At 42.3% G+C, this 16,293-nt stretch overlaps 1 protein-coding gene across 3 annotated transcripts in view; it reads right to left on the bottom strand.

The window, feature by feature from the left end:
- NTRK2 (neurotrophic receptor tyrosine kinase 2) overlaps window positions 1–16,293 on the bottom strand; it is a 359,572-nt gene that overhangs the window by 11,180 nt on the left and 332,099 nt on the right. Inside the window, exon 17 of one of the 3 annotated variants that reach the window (XM_054520115.2) lies at window positions 1,392–1,457. The exons of the other annotated variants lie outside the window; for them this stretch is intronic. Within the exon in view, the coding sequence (XP_054376090.2) occupies window positions 1,407–1,457 (51 nt within the window). The 3' untranslated portion in view covers window positions 1,392–1,406. Of the gene's footprint in view, window positions 1–1,391; window positions 1,458–16,293 lie in introns of those variants that run through there. 3 annotated transcript variants of the gene reach the window in all.

Below are 16,293 nucleotides of genomic sequence, written 5' to 3'. Positions count from 1 at the left end.
TCTTCTTCCCTTTCTCCCTACTTCCCAAAGGTCTCCTTTATAAAGGCAAGCTCAAGTCCCACCACTTCAAGAAAAAACTCTCCCTTCCTGCTGCAGCTCAGGGATGGTTCTAGTGCTCTTCGTGTAGCTCTGGGAACACAGAAGGAACCCCTTTCTTTGCCTAACGTATCACATGCCTCAAGAGGGATGGACATGAATCAGTTCTTTCTGGTGGGGGATGAGGCAGGGGTTGGTAAGCATACCATGTCTTCAATGGGTTCCCCGTGAGTGCTGCTATTTGGGGGAGGAATTCTTGATGTGTTCCTTGAAAGAGATCAGTCTTCACTACCGTCCCATCCATTCTCCAGTCATTTCTGTAAACTCTTGATAGAACCAAGCCTTAAATTAGACAGATGGAAACACTCTCACCTATTTGATGCTACAAATAAGAAATTCATAACTTCTCAAAATGCAGCCAAATCTACTGTGGTTCACAAGGAGTATAAAGGCTCTCTAAGTTGTATAAGAAACCCCATGTCTCGGTTTGCCACCTGTACAGTAGATAGGGGGAGTGTCCATGTTGCAGACTTGGAACTGTTATGTCTGGGAATGAAGTCTAGGAAGACTTCATTATGTATAACATAAGGGAGTAGTTTTCTAAAGATAGTTACTAGTATCACATCTCTTCTGAGGCTGGAGAAAATTAAGAGAGACTAAAGAGGGAAGTTAAACTATGAAAACATAATTTTAAAAACCAGATGACCATCAGGGCTAATCACTGCAACTTGGTTAAATCAGCAAAGCTAATCAGAACAATGTCTGAGGCACAAGGCCAAAAAGAAATTCCATAGTGCCTAAAACAAATCAAGTTGAAAAAAAATGGATCCTGTTTTTAAAATATATCAAGAAAAGAACTGTTCTTTTAGCCCTTAATATTTATTTCTATGACACCTCATAATTTTGATAGTGATATGTAGAGAAAAATAACAACTGCATTCTAGTTAAAATACCCAGGCCTGAACATTCTTTAAATCTACCTGTTTGAAAGGTATTTCAAGACAATAAATCCTGAAGAAAATACTAAAAGGCCCTTGGTGTAAATATCTTGCATTAGAAATAAGTGATTTTATATTTAAATCAGAATGGACACATCTAATTGGTTTGACTACAAAGTTTATTTCTTACTCAATAAATTCAAAGTACACACTCTGGTCATTAGGTTGTAAATTGTGAAAAATTTCAGTTGTTTGTGGCTTAACGAACAATTTATTTTTTGAAATTGGAAGACTGGAATTTAGGGAAATGAAGGAATTTGCTGAGCAAGTGTAAATATGAATTGGCGACCAAACAGTATTGAAGACAGCTCTCTATTCCACCACTCTTCATGCTGACAGGCTAGGTTCTTTCCCATGAGTTGTTGTTGTTTGCTATCCTTGGCACAAGTTAACGAGGAATGCACCACTCATTTTCCAGGTATACTGGGAGATAAGAGAGGAGGTGACAGGTTAGCTCTCCCCACTACGTTGGGCTTCTTAGAAAATGCATTTATCATCCTCCTTGTGTCCCCATCTTCTTCCCTTCTCTTCTACTGTATCCATTCTTCTCTGTACTGCCCCTCCTTGTCCATTCCTACTTCCCTATGAATCTCCTCTCAAATCTCACTTCTCCAGACCCAAATGTTGCATTTAGTCTTTTCTCATTTGTCTCTTATTCCCCAAAGGATCATACCCCACCAAAACTCACTCTCCCTCTGTCATCTCCCTTCTGTGCTTCTGAGAGGCACATTGGTAGACAGGAGCCTTTCTACAGACCCAAAGCAAATGCCTCTCTGGCTTTGAAGCTGCTAGTGATTTAGAGGTGAGTAACACCAATCTGGGACCTTCTACACTCACCTAGCAAAGACCAATGATGCCTGGGAGGCCACTTTCAGCTTGTGGTAATTTCTCAGTGAGTGAGTGATAACTTATTTGGAAGCCAAACATTCTAGTCCCTTAGAAACTTGTAGGCCAAAGGGCAAGCCCCATTAAGAGATGATTAGCTGTCAGAGGGTTTTGGTTGCATTAAATATTGAAGGGGCTCATAGACCTCCTCATCACACCCTACGCTCCATTGCTTTGTTTCAGCAGTTTTTCCTGATGTGTTCCTTAAAAATTCATGAACCTGTAAACTTTAAGGAATATCTAGACCTTATTTATTTATTTATTACATGTTGCATCTGTAATCGAAGGTTAAAAACAGGGTCTGTAATCCCAGCACTTTGGGAGGCCACGGCGGGCAGATCACGAGGTCAGGAGTTAGACCAGCCTGACCAACATGGTGAAACCCCGTCTCTACTAAAAATACAAAAATTAGCCATGGGTGGTGTCATGCACCTGTAATCCCAGCTACTCAGGAGGCTGAGGCAAGAGAATCGTTTGAACCCAGGAAGCAGAGGTTGCAGTGAGCCAACATCACGCCACTGCACTCCAGCCTGGGCGACAGAGTGAGACTCCATCTCAGAAAAAAAGAAACAATGTCCACAAAATCTTCCCCTTGGAGAAGAACCTGGAGCCATTGTGGCCAGACAATGACCACATCCAGGAAAATGAGAATTCTCCTACTACAAAGAATGAAAAGGGGCTTCTAGGCACATAGCTACTCAATCAGAGGATACTTTGTGGGTAGAAACAGGCTTTTCTGCCTCATCTCTCACTCCTGAATGAACATAGCTCAGGGCAGGTAAGGAGGAGTGCTGGAACCAGCTTCATCTCCCTCTTTTGAGCTCTGGAAATTGATTATTGCCACTCCTGGAACTGCTGTTATTTGCAGCCTAGAACATCTTTCAATCTGGTCACAAACATAAGGTAATGACTTAGTAACTTCAAGGCCAAGTATTTTTGGATTAGTCAAAGAGAAGATGTGCTGGACCTTAATGCTAACAATATTTTGTCAAATACTTTTTATGTCATTGAATAACTATTCTCCCAAAATAAGGCAAATTATCATCTGTTTTGAAGGGACAGGTCACAGAGCTATTATGACTATCTCCTGACACCTGGATTCTAGATAAGGCAAATTCAACACAAAATTTCCATTCAAATTTGATTGTATTTTTTCTACTGTGAAATAATAATAATAATGATAGAAATGATGATAATAATTATACCTCAGGTTTGCCTACACTTTTTGCTTTTACATAACATTTCCACAGCTCTTCACTCTAATAATTGTGCCAACTTCAAAATATTGTTGCCAAGAGTAGATATTAGAAAAATGTCTTTCTTCGGAAGAAGCCAGACTCAAAACCCTTAGGTGATTCCTTTTACATGATATTTTAAAAAGACAAAACTGTAGAACTGAGAGGAGGGGAGGACTTGCTTTAGTCAGGCACACAGGAAGCCCGAAGGTGATGGAAATGTTCTATGTCGTGGTTGTGGTGGCAGTTAACTGACTGTGTTTGCCAAGACTCACAGAACTGTGTACTGAAAAGGGTGAATTATACTATGGGCATATTATACTTCAATGAGCCTTCCTTAAAAATAAACAAGCTGGGCACAGTGGCTCACGCCTGTAATCCCAGCACTATGAGAGGCAAAGGCGTCAGGGTCATGAGGTCAAGAGATCGAGACCATCCTGGTCAACATGGTGAAACCCCGTCTCTACTAAAAATACAAAAATTAGCTGGGCGCAGTGGCACACACCTGTAGTCCCAGCTACTCGGGAGGCTGTGGCAGGAGAATCGCTTGAATCTGGGAGGCGGAGGTTGCAGTGAGCCGAGATCGCGCCCCTGCACTCCAGCCTGGGTGACAGAGTGAGACTCCGTCTCAAAAATAAAATAAAATAATAAAATAAAATAAAATAAAATAAAATAGTGCTCTACATATTTGATTCTCCACTAATCCTGTGGGGTAGGTCAGGCATGTTCTTTTATCCCAACTTAAAAAGATGAGGGATCTCAAGTGACCGACCCAAGCATACACAGCTAGGAGGTAGAGAGTATAGGTCAGGACCATCTCTCCAAAGGCTTAGCACTCTGCATTTTAGCTTCAGTCTGATATGGACTCAGCTGCAGGGATGGAAAGGGCTCTCTATCTTAGTCAGCTTGGGCTGCCACAGGAAAGTTCCACAGACCAACAAAAATTTATTTTCTTACAGTTTCAGAGGCTAGAAGTTGAAGGTCAAGGTTCCAGCCAATTTGTTTTCTGGAGAGGGTTCTCTTCCTGACTAGTAGGTGGTTGCTTTCTTGCTTTGCCCTCACATGGAGGGAAGTCACAGCGAGTGAGAGTGAGAGAGAGCTCTCAGATGCCTCTTCCCATGAGAACACTAATCTTATCAGATCAGGGACCTACTCTTATGACCTCATTCAACCTTAATATTTCCTCAGAGTCTCCATCTCCAAATAGAGTCATACTGAGGCCTAGGGCTTTGATGTATATATTTTGAGGGGCACGAATATTCAGTTTATAACACTCTCCTTGCTCATCCCTCCCTTCTGATTCTGGCACAGTTCAGGGGAGCAAGAACAGCTCTGAATACTAGGAGGTGGGAGGTTCTGGTCCAGAATCCAAATCTGTGGCCCTTTATCAGATCTTCATATTCCCAAGTGAAGACCCAACCCTACCGCTCCCTTCCCTTCCTGGGTAACTCTTGGTGGCTTCCCTATTATTATCTCATTCTAGAGCTTAGCAAACCTGCTGTTGTTCTACAGCAGCCCCGGGCCATTTCCAATGCAAACCTTAGAGCAATCTCTTCCCTCACTCCCCTACACACTCCTTTGCAGGTTCCCTGAGGTTGGCTAAGGGAGAATGAGGAGACCCTGACACTCCCTAATGAGGTGTATACAGGGACAGAATGGCTTCCTGGACTCCATGTTGCTTCAGATTACCTCCCACATGGGTTTCATTTTCCCCATGACATAGGGAAGGCACCCTGCTTGTGTACTGTATACAATTTAAACAGCCAAAGACCCCTAGTTTTAGAAGCGATTATAATTTCATCTTATTTTACATTTGGCTCTAATGGGGAGCAAGTAAATCTTCTCTCAGTATAGCATTAAGCTTTAATCATACAGAAGTTTTAGAATTACATTTGGATCTAGAAACAATGATTCTTCATTGTAAGAATAAAGTAAAATTAGATAGTAACAACATGTTCTTCCCCTCCTGCTGATAGCCCTGCTCCCCAGTAACTCTTAACCTTTATAGGGAGTTTCCCAAGTGGATCAATGGAAGAATGAAACCCTCAGAAAGTACTAATACACCACGCTGCCTGGTGTGAGGTTATTGTGTTTACACATCACTCAGCAATGGGAAGTTGTGCATTCCAAAGATATACATTTCTCCAAGCTGCCTTTTTAAAATGTTCAATGTTACCGAGCTTTTCATGGCCTCCAGAGCATTATGTGTTGAACACAAGAGACCATCTAACATTTAGCATTTGAGACAAAAGCACTGCACCCTTTGACAGTGAAAATCATGGAGACTACCAAGGTGCTGAGAAAAGGCAACCAGGAAAACAAGATCAATATGTGTGTCATTGTCTATGTTATGATGATGGCATTATGCTGGTTTAGGACCAAAACTCCAATGTAAGACTCTTCCTATGTAAGTTACTCAGACAGGCTGATATTCCAGGTAGCTTTTACAAAAGGACGAATGCATTGATTTGTCAACAGAGCCAGAAAAGCAAAGGCTTCTCTGCATTCCAAACAGCACTCTCCATATCATCTGTGATTGTGGTGATGACTGCTGTCCTGAGTGCATCCTGTCCAGTAAGTAGAGAGAGTAGCTGTCCCACCATCAATCCCAGCTTCTTCATTAATACTGAAGACTGCTGGAATCTACATTCCACCATTAGCCTGAGATGAGGACTTAATACACCAAAACCAGTTAAAAATGAATAAGGTCTTCTTTCCTCTCAGCTGGGGATGTTCATTCTGCTATGGTTACTGATGTCTGCCTTCACGTGAGTGTAATAACAACAGAAAATCACTTTCTCTGGAGAGTTCTAAATGCTAACCTGGCATCATTATGGTTCTAAATGCCAACCTGACATCATTATGATTCTTTTCTGCTATCTCTGATATATGTAACACATAGCAATTGTGATCTTGGTTTTGAAGGACATAATGATTACTATGATGATTGTAAGAGTTAAGAAATAATATAACAAATTAGCTTTCCCTTACTGAGCATGTACTTTGTGTGCCATGCTCTGAGCTGGAGACATGACCTACCTTTAAAGCCCATTTTCCTTATTCCTATTTAGGTATACTTACAGATAAAATATACTCATAAAAAGTGCACATGCTACAAGCAGCAGCTGCTTTGCGATTTTGAAACTGGAACTCAGTTTCTGACCAAGTGCTTTTCTCCTCACAGTGGTGAAAAGTGGAAGCTCAGTGTTAGGGAAGTCACGGTAGCATAGCCCTGTGCTTCTCAAACCTTTCCACCAAAGCATCCCAATACTGCAGAAAGAGGTAAACAGTTGAGGGACTGGGGATTAACTGGGACCGTGTCTGGAGCACTAGCCCAGGTGTTTATGGCAAGTCTGGAATTTATTTATAAAGTCTTATATTTCATCTTTAACATCCGATACAATGATTGCATTAGACTTCCTAATGCATTATGAAAAGTAAGTTTATTTTGCGGTTTCATGAGTCTATGGTCCAGACACACCATCTTGGGTCCAAAGGCTACCCAGTCAGACTCCTGTTGGAGAAGCCTGGAAGCAGAAGTGAATGAGCTTTGGAGTCTACAGACGTGGTTTCCTGTTCTAGATCAGCCACTTGCCAACTAGCTGAATGTAAATAAACCACTTGCCTTAGAGTCTGTTCATTGCATCCAAAAAGGGATAAAACCTATAAGCCTAAATGAAGCCTATAAACTTCCCCAGTAGACTAAAAGTTCTGAAGAGGTGATGTTTCCCTTGGAGAACAGCCCTATGGCTGGGACTTAAGGAAAAGGAAACATTCAGGCGATAGCGCTAGAGTAACAGTGAAACCCTTGCCGCAGGATTTGATACAGTCCTGTTCCACTGCACGATCCTGAAGGGCACCATTCACGCTGTGGTCCAGGTACATTCTCCCCCTCCTCCTGGAGTTGTATGATACAGTGAACTACAGTGAAGACCCAGGCTTCTTGTGATTACAACGACTTTCCATGTGATTTTGGGCAAGACATCACCTCCCTTTAAGCCCAGGTTTTTTATTCATAGAATCTGGGACAATGATACTTATTGTGTCTTACCTGTGAGGTTCAAGTGAGATAGTTGACATAAAGTGTGGCTTCAGTGGTAGCAACCAATCCACATTGATAAATCACTACTCTTGCTTCTTTGCACATATCTTTATTTCAGTCAATTTCAACACATTTGTGTTTATACAGTCATGCCTCATTGTGGTAGGGACTGTTGGTTGGTGCAAAAGTAATTGCGGTTTTTGCCATGAAAAGTAATGGCAAAACTGCAACTACTTTTGCACCAACCTATAGTTAGTGCTGTGTGCACTGTGGGGAAACAAAGTTGAGTTAGATAGAGTTCCTGCCCTCCAGAGTTTGTTCTGTGGCCATAATGCAAGACAGAATCAATGCCATAGTGGAAATGTGAACAAATGGCTGTGGCTTGTGATAGTCCCAGCACTAATACAGTTTGGTTCACTCCTTAATCTAGTGATGCTGTCAGTTCCCTTCTGCTAACAGGTTGAAAACAGGACACCCAAACATTTGCCAGTGTGTCCAGAGGATCACATGGAAGAAGACTGCAAAAACTAGCTCATAGAAGGTAGCAGGAGAGAAGGTTCTTCAAAGACATTCCCGTTCCCTGCCTCAAGGTCCCAGTTCCTCACTGAAGTTTTCTGTGAAGAAGGCATTGGCCACAATGCTCCAACAGAGGCTGCAATGACTGAGCTTATGTGTAGCTGTGTGGCTAACATTTAACATCTAGCTACCATTTACTGCAGGCCTACCACGTGCTAGGCATAACCAAGAACTTTATGCTTATTAATTAATGAGCCACAGTGAATCACAAGCTTAGCCAATGTAGGGATAAAGAGGCCATATCAGTTAGGGATCCCCATCTGCTACATGTCACAGAGACAGTGGCTTAATTATAAGAGGGGCTTCATTTTTCTCACTTAGTAGAAGTCCTGAAGTATGCAGTCAAGGGCTTGTGGAATACTCTGAGATGTCCTTCCAAGGTTATGCTTCCGAAGACATCTTGAGTCTGTCTACTTCTTTCCACCTCCATTTTGAGAAATCTTCAAGTTCCATCATTCCCTCCTCCCCCTGTCCCCTGGGCTACTGCAACAATCACTCCCCATTTTCCTTCCAACCTTTTTCCAATTCACAGTTAATACAATAGCAAACTCTTCAGTGACTTCCCATTGCCCTTAGGATAAAATTAAAAGTCGTCAGAATGGCTGTTGGTGTCCCGTTTGATCTTAGCGACTTTGCTGGTCTTGTGCTTCTCTGTCCTTTCCTTGCAGGGTCCCCCACATTTTGATCTTCCCTCTCTTTCCTAAACTCCTTTAGCTCTTTCTGATGGCATAGGTCCCTCAAATGTGCTGCTCTTCAATTTTTACCTGGCTAACTTCTACTTGTCCAACAGGACTTAACTTAAATACCATGTTCTTAGGCACCAAAAGCAGCTTCCCTTGTTAGATCATAATGGTAAATCCCTTTCCCTCACAGCCCCAGTCAGCTGTAAGGATATCCTTTTTTCTGAGGTTACATGTTTGCTATTTCCTCCAGCCTCTAGATTACAACTTCATGGGAGACAGCACAGTCCAGTGCTGGGATGCTCAACAAATATTTGTCAAATGAATGGATTGTATGTGGTTGCCCTAGGGAATGGTCTCAGAGGTGGACAATACTGTATGAAATAAATATGGGAGGAGAACCAGCAGCTAAAACCAAAAAGGCAGCTTCCTGTAAGTGCTGGTGGGGCTGTGGGCACATACCCCTTGGAGCCCAGAGGGGTATCCAGAAGGGAAAGGCAAAATGGACAGTAGCTGATCTGCTTTAGAGAAGGACACGTATGTCCTGTTGAAACTGTAAATCAGGAACAAAAACAGACATATGTTGTGCACAGGGTAATGAACATATAGGACACGTTACCAGGAAAAGCCATTGAAAGCACAGATGAATGAGCCAAAGTGACCCCTCAGCAGAGGATAGTGTGAGAGGGAGCTGGGAGAAGTCAGTGAGAAGGGAAGTGCTGGGTGCCCTGTCCCCAGGGGTGTCTTTCTTTTGCTCCTCCTGTAGTATAGCCTGTTGGCCATCCCACCTTCACTACATGAAGCCATCCAACTACAGCGGCCTCCTTGTAGCCCCAACAGAATTTCCCCAGGGTGAGGAGCCTCAGGGTGGCAGTCTGGCTTGGAGGCAGGAGCGGCTCACCTTGAAGCTGCCTTGGCATGGCCACATGTATGCTTAGCATGATGGCAGGGGAGCCCAAGGGGGCCAGCAGAGCTTAATAAAAAGAGGTCTAACTTCCCCAAACCAGCCCCCAGCATTGCCACTGCCTCCTGTAGGAGCTCACTCCTACCCCTACCACTATAGTAAGGGCCAGAGTGCTGTGCAGTAACTAATGTCAGGAGAAGCTAAACTTCCCTCTTGCCAAACTCCCTCTCTCTCAATGGACTATTTGCATTACAATAGATCAGAAGAAAAGTTATTATAGTATTTTTAGACTTCTTAAACCCTTATTGCAAAAAGTATAGGTTTCTTTTTCCTTAACCACGGAGTTTATATTCATTTGCTTATTTTGATAACATTCACTTATTCAGCAAAAATATATTGAGCTATCTCCTGGGTGTGAGGCATCGTTGTAGGCGCAGGGGTCATGGATGTGAATAAGCTCCATGTCCTCATGAAGCTCTCATTTTAGTGGGATACAAAGGTCATATGTAAATAAACAAATACTAGGCACAATAATTTCAGGTGGTGATAAATACTGTGCCAGAATAATAGAGTAAGGGACTGGAAAGAACAGAGGGGTGGTTCTATTTTAGATAGAAAGGTAGGTCAGTCAAGGCTTTTCTGAGTAGGTGATAGCTAATCAGAGATTTGAATGAAGTAAAAGAACAAGACATGCAAACATTGGGAAGAGGTTACATTCCAGGTATTGGGGTCAGCAGGTACAAAACAGCCCAGAGCCAGGAACAACTTCTATGCATTTCAAAAGCAAGCAGTCCAGTGTTACTCGGGGTTATCATTGGTAGGGTTCTGTATAATAAGCACAGCTGCACTGGGATGTGTGTCTATATCTGTATCTGTATCTACATCTATATTTATATCTCAATACCTCTATATTGAAATAATTTGCTACTTCCAGGCAATATTTTAAGGCACACTACATAATATTATGGGGTTTTACAACAAATACACATAGTCTGTGGCCTAGCTATCATTACCATTTACTAAGTAGGGAAACGAAGACATAGAAATCCAAGACCACTGTCAGAATCAGGGTCCAAGATGGTGATGGAAGATGGATGTTTCCAATCCTCTAACCTTGTCTCTTTCTGTTTGATTTCTGCCTTTCATTTTGCATCACTTCCCCAAGTCCACCTGGTGGCATGACCAGCTATGCAAGTCAGCTAAGGCAGTCATCAGCCATGTTTTCTGAGTCTTGTTCAGGAGGAAATCTCTTCCTTTTTGATGCAGAGAATTTGACAATGACATAATTGCACCATATCAATAACCAATGCTTTCTTTTGCATGAAGTAACAGGTTCTAGGAAACAAAGCAGGTCTGACTGTGTGGGTGTCCCTCACAGTCCCTCAAGGTCCCAGTTCCTCACTAGAAAAGAGAAAACAGCAGCAGAGGGATCCTATTACTACTAGCTCCTTCAGTGTTTCTCAGAGCTCAAATCTCTAGGATGCTTAGTCATAGCCCCCTTGGGACTTCAGCTTTAGGATTTATGCAAATGGTCTCTGCATGCTTCTCTCAGTCAGTACCTGGGTAGAAGAATCCCTCCAAATTACCTTGTTTTTCCTAATTATTTCCCCAATATTCCACCCATTATGTGATCACATCACTGCTAAGGCGGTCACCCCTTGACTCCTGAAACAATTTGAGCTGTCTTTGAGGAAGAAAGCTGCCCTTATGGTATCCTGGGAAGAAGAGAGAAGATCTCATAGCCCTGAAGTCCTTAATGATGATCAACTGGCATTCTTTTTTTTGTGCATCTTCCTTTCTGCCTCTAAATCCCTTAGTCAACTCCTATGATTATGTTTTTGCGAATTCCCTCCCAAGGTCTCTATCCTCTACAATCGTACTTCGTTTATATCAAAACATCTATTTATGTGCAGATCATTGGCATTTAGGATACTATATTAACTGGTTAATATCTACTTTAATCCATTTCTTGAAATAGCTTAAATAAAATATATAAAAGTCTTCCAGCACTAGTATCTACTCTCTGAACACAGACTTGGGGATTGTAATTCTCTTTATCCCTGAATTTGTCTTTGGAGATGAAGCCAAGAATACTCCCAAGAGTGGCAAGTCTTATACAGAATGAACAAATGATTGTAAATTAACTGAAAACTATAGAGAAAAGCAGAGATGATTTATTTTCAACTTAAGAACATCCGACTTTGGAACAATCTTCCCCCTTTCCAATGGTGGTCTGTCCTCTGCTGACCCAAGGATTAAATGTCCTCAGATTTCATCCCTCTTTTGAAAAATCCCTGTTCCTCCCTTCCTCCCTCCCTTCCTTCCTCCCTTACTTCCTTCCTTCTTCACTCCCTTCCTCCCTTCCTCCCTTCCTTTCTCTCTCTCTCTCCTTTCTTTCTCTTCCTCTTTTCTTTCTTTCTTTCTCTTTCTTTCTTTTTCTTTCTTTCTTTCTCTTTCTTTCTTTCTCTCTTTCTTTCTTTCTTTCTTTCCTTCCTTCCTTCTTTCTTCTTTCTCCTTAAACAGCACAACCATCACCACCAATCACTCCTGTTTTTGTTCAAGCTAAAACGCCAGAAGTCATCATTGATTCCTTGTTTTCTCTTATCCCCATATCCAAGCCACCATCAGGTTCTTTCAGTCCTACCTGCAGAACATATTCTGATGGCACCCCCTTCCCCCTATCTTCACTGTTGCCACCTAGGCCAAGCTGCCACATTCTTTTGCCCAGATCCCCACAGTAGCCTCCTAACAGGTATGTCTGCTTTCACTCTTGCTTCCTGTAATCCATTCCCCATACAGCAACTGGAGGATTCTTTTCAAAATGTAAATTGGATCTCATCACTCCCCTGCTTACAATTCATCAGCACCTTCCACTGTACTTGGAATAAAATCCAAACATTTTAGCAGGACCCCTCAGTTCCTACCTGACACAGGTGCAGCTCAGCTCCCTGTCCTCTCCACCTACATCTCTCCCCCTTGCCTACCACACGGGGCACGCTGAAGGCCATGTTGGCTCTCTTTCTCTTCCTTCTTTATTGCACTTAGAACTAGCTACAATTATTATTTGTATTATGTTGCTTGTCTTTTCTGTGTCCCTCCACTAGAACAAGCTTTGATGGTCTTGTTTGCTGCTGTAGCTCTAGTACTCAGCATAGTGCTGAGCAGAGGTATAAACAGTTGTTGAAATAGATGGAGTGAAATTTTCACCCTCCAATGAGCCAAAGTCCCTCTAGGAAATCTCATCTCTGGAAAAGCCACCATCACTATAGTCCTCACCTTTCCCTTCCTTTCCGTCTGTCATGCTCCCACCCTCCTGGACGGTACCAGAGACTCGGATCTGCCATTGGGCTTCAACCAGAGGGTGTGTGCTCCTGGGATTCATAACTTGAAGCACTTTGACTTACAAGATAATATTATAAAAAGGGGTTTTATAATACAGTCATGTGCCACGTAATGGTTCAGTCCATGATGTACAGCCCATACAAGGGTGGTCCCATAAGATTATAATACCGTACTTTTACTGTACCTTTTCTATACTTAGTTATGCAAATACTTCCCTTTGTGTTACAATTGCCAACAGTACTCAGTACACTACAGTACAGTCCCATGCTATACAGGTTTGTAGCCTAGGAGCGATAGGCCCCTGCCACACAGCTTAAGCATGCAGGAGGCTTTACCAGCTAGGTGTATGTAAGTGAACTCTATGATGTTCACACAATGGTGAAATCCTGTAACTATACATTTCTTGGAACATTTTCCTGTCATTAAGCTACACATGACTGTATATACATCCTTATATTTGGGCAAATCACAGTATTTATCACATCATATAGCTGACTCTCCTGTCTGTATATCCCACTGAAAATTTCTCAGAGGAGGAACTTTGTTTTGAGCTCTCTGCTATCTCCATGCCTGGGACAGAGTCTGGGCTGTAGTAGGTCCTCAATAAATATGTTGAATGAATTAGTACAAATGAACTAATACAAGTAATGAAGTTCTATGATCTTATGGGTAAAACAATTTCCCATGAACTGACCAACGTGCCTCTTTAAAAGATCGCTTCAAAGTTTCAAATAAATGGTAAGCAAATGGAATTTTGAAATATAAGTCAGTTGTCAGAGGGAAAAAAGAAGAAAGAAAGAAGAAGGAAAGGAGAAAGAAAGGAGGAAGAAAAAAGAAAAGGAAAGAAAGGAAAGAAAGGAAGGAAGGAAGGAAGGAAAGAAGGAAGGAAGAAAGAGAAATGGAAAGGAAAGGGAGAAAAAGGGAGGAAAGGGGAGGGAAAAAGAAAAAAAAAAAAAAGGAAACTACTTCCTTCGCACAAAGTAAATCCAGAACTACCAAGTTTAGCACTAAACTGGTGGAGTCTCCCAGGTGGAGACTCCTGGGTGGGGTATGAGAAAACTGCATTAGAATAGGCCCCTCCACCCTTTTTCTCCTCCCATTTGTTTTTGTCTCACTTTAATTATGACTGCTTCCTCCACGTTGGCCTCCAGGAATGCACTGCTTCCCTTTTTAATGATCTCACAAATGAAGCTTTTCATGTTTCACCTTAGCACAGCTCAAGGTGAGCTGAATGGCTTTGCTAAACTCTAAAGGAAAACCATAGGACAATAAACACTAAGGACACAACAAACAGAGAAATATTGTGTTGCACAGAGTCCAGCCTTCTAGTAGGCTCTCTCGGGGCTGATTCACCAAGCTCACTAAGCTCCGTCCCCCAACTGTTTCTCCAACTCAGCAGGCCACCTACTGGAGCCCCTCACCTCCCAGCCTGGCCTGACCTGGCCTGATGTTGGGGGCACCATTTGTAGACAACCCTAACCACCCCCAGAAATGCATTCCTAGACATCTTGAGACCTTCATGGTCAAGACAGGGTGAGATTCTTCTCTGTTCCTGCTGTCCCTGCCCTACTTGCAGAATGACCATCCTCTTTGCTTCAGGGGTCAGACTTTACCTTTCCATATCCATGTAACCAAACTTGAATAAAACATAATACTGGAGCCATCGAATAACAAGAAGTATATACGCTGATGGCTAGTTCTTTACAGTGTGTATTTAGTAAACCTTTCAGAAGATGAGAGTGTTTATTTTTGAGGAATTTGTGAAAGGCTTTTATCTATTTGCTGAACACTTGAACGGTCACTTCATCACCTCTCTAAATTAAATCACTGAAGTTGCACCATTATTTTAAAGTGGAAAAAGTGGTTACCCCTGGAGTGAAAAAATTAGGTTCAGCAGAAGAGGAACCCAAACTGAGCATTATAAAGTAAAATGCCGCCAAGAGACACCCGCAGCACCTGGGAAGCTTCTGCATCCACGCATGTGAGCTCACACCAGACGCAAACCTCGAGCCTTCATGGGCCAGGCGTTTCATGATCTTCACTAATGAAAACTCAGTCAGTTAGAACTGGCCTCATTCTGATAGTCATCCTCTTGGGGTCTTCAGAAATTGTCAACAGGCTTGCTTTGCATTTCTATCACCCAGGGCAGTAGGGGGTAAGCTTGTGCTTAACTGGATGGAAGCAGGCAAAGGTGTGGCTAAAAACCACCTTCCAAGTAATGAGGCAGTACTGCAAGGGGAATAGCGCCTGACTACTAGTAACCAAGATAAGGTCAAGAACAGGCAGGGGTGAGTATTAGCAGGAAGATTTCCTGTTTGCTGCAATCAGCTTTTCTGTCATGAATGGCCATTAGGTCATTAACTGTTTGAATATTCAGATGAGGACAGTTGTGAAGTCCCTTTCCCGCATACCTCTGATGCTCTATAATAGGATACTAGGGGGGCATTTTCTTTTTTTTTTTATTCTTATTATTATACTTTAGGTTTTACGGTACATGTGCGCAATGTGCAGGTAAGTTACATATGTATACATGTGCCATGCTGGTGCGCTGCACCCACTAACTCGTCATCTAGCATTAGGTATATCTCCCAATGCTATCCCTCCCCCCTCCCCACACCCCACAACAGTCCCCGAAGTGTGATGTTCCCCTTCCTGTGTCCATGTGTTCTCATTGTTCAATTCCCACCTATGAGTGAGAATATGTGGTGTTTGGTTTTTTGTTCTTGCGATAGTTTACTGAGAATGATGATTTCCAATTTCATCCATGTCCCTACAAAGGACATGAACTCATCATTTTTTATGGCTGCATAGTATTCCACACTGTATAGGTGCCACATTTTCTTAATCCAGTCTATCATTGTTGGACATTTGGGTTGGTTCCAAGTCTTTGCTATTGTGAATAATGCCGCAATAAACATACGTGTGCATGTGTCTTTATAGCAGCATGATTTATAGTCCTTCGGGTATATACCCAGTAATGGGATGGCTGGGTCGAATGGAATTTCTAGTTCTAGATCCCTGAGGAATTGCCACACTGACTTCCACAAGGGTTGAACTAGTTTACAGTCCCACCAACAGTGTAAAAGTGTTCCTATTTCTCCACATCCTCTCCAGCACCTGTTGTTTCCTGACTTTTTAATGATCGCCATTCTAACTGGTGTGAGATGGTATCTCATTGTGGTTTTGATTTGCATTTCTCTGATGGCCAGTGATGGTGAGCATTTTTTCATGTGTTTTTTGGCTGCATAAATGTCTTCTTTTGAGAAGTGTCTGTTCATGTCCTTTGCCCACTTTTTGATGGGGTTGTTTGTTTTTTTCTTGTAAATTTGTTGGAGTTCATTGTAGATTCTGGATATTAGCCCTTTGTCAGATGAGTAGGTTGTGAAAATTTTCTCCAGTTTTGTAGGTTGCCTGTTCACTCTGATGGTAGTTTCTTCTGCTGTGCAGAAGCTCTTTAGTTTAATTAGATCCCAACCCTTCATGCTAAAAACTCTCAATAAATTAGGTATTGATGGGACATATCTCAAAATAATAAGAGCTATCTATGACAAACCCACAGCCAATATCATACTGAATGGGCAAAAACTGGAAGCAT

This window comes from Pongo abelii, chromosome 13 (assembly GCF_028885655.2).
Source record: "Pongo abelii isolate AG06213 chromosome 13, NHGRI_mPonAbe1-v2.0_pri, whole genome shotgun sequence".
NCBI lineage: Eukaryota > Metazoa > Chordata > Mammalia > Primates > Hominidae > Pongo > Pongo abelii.
Note: the sequence above shows the minus strand (reverse complement) of the source record. Positions and strands in the feature narration are given on the sequence as shown.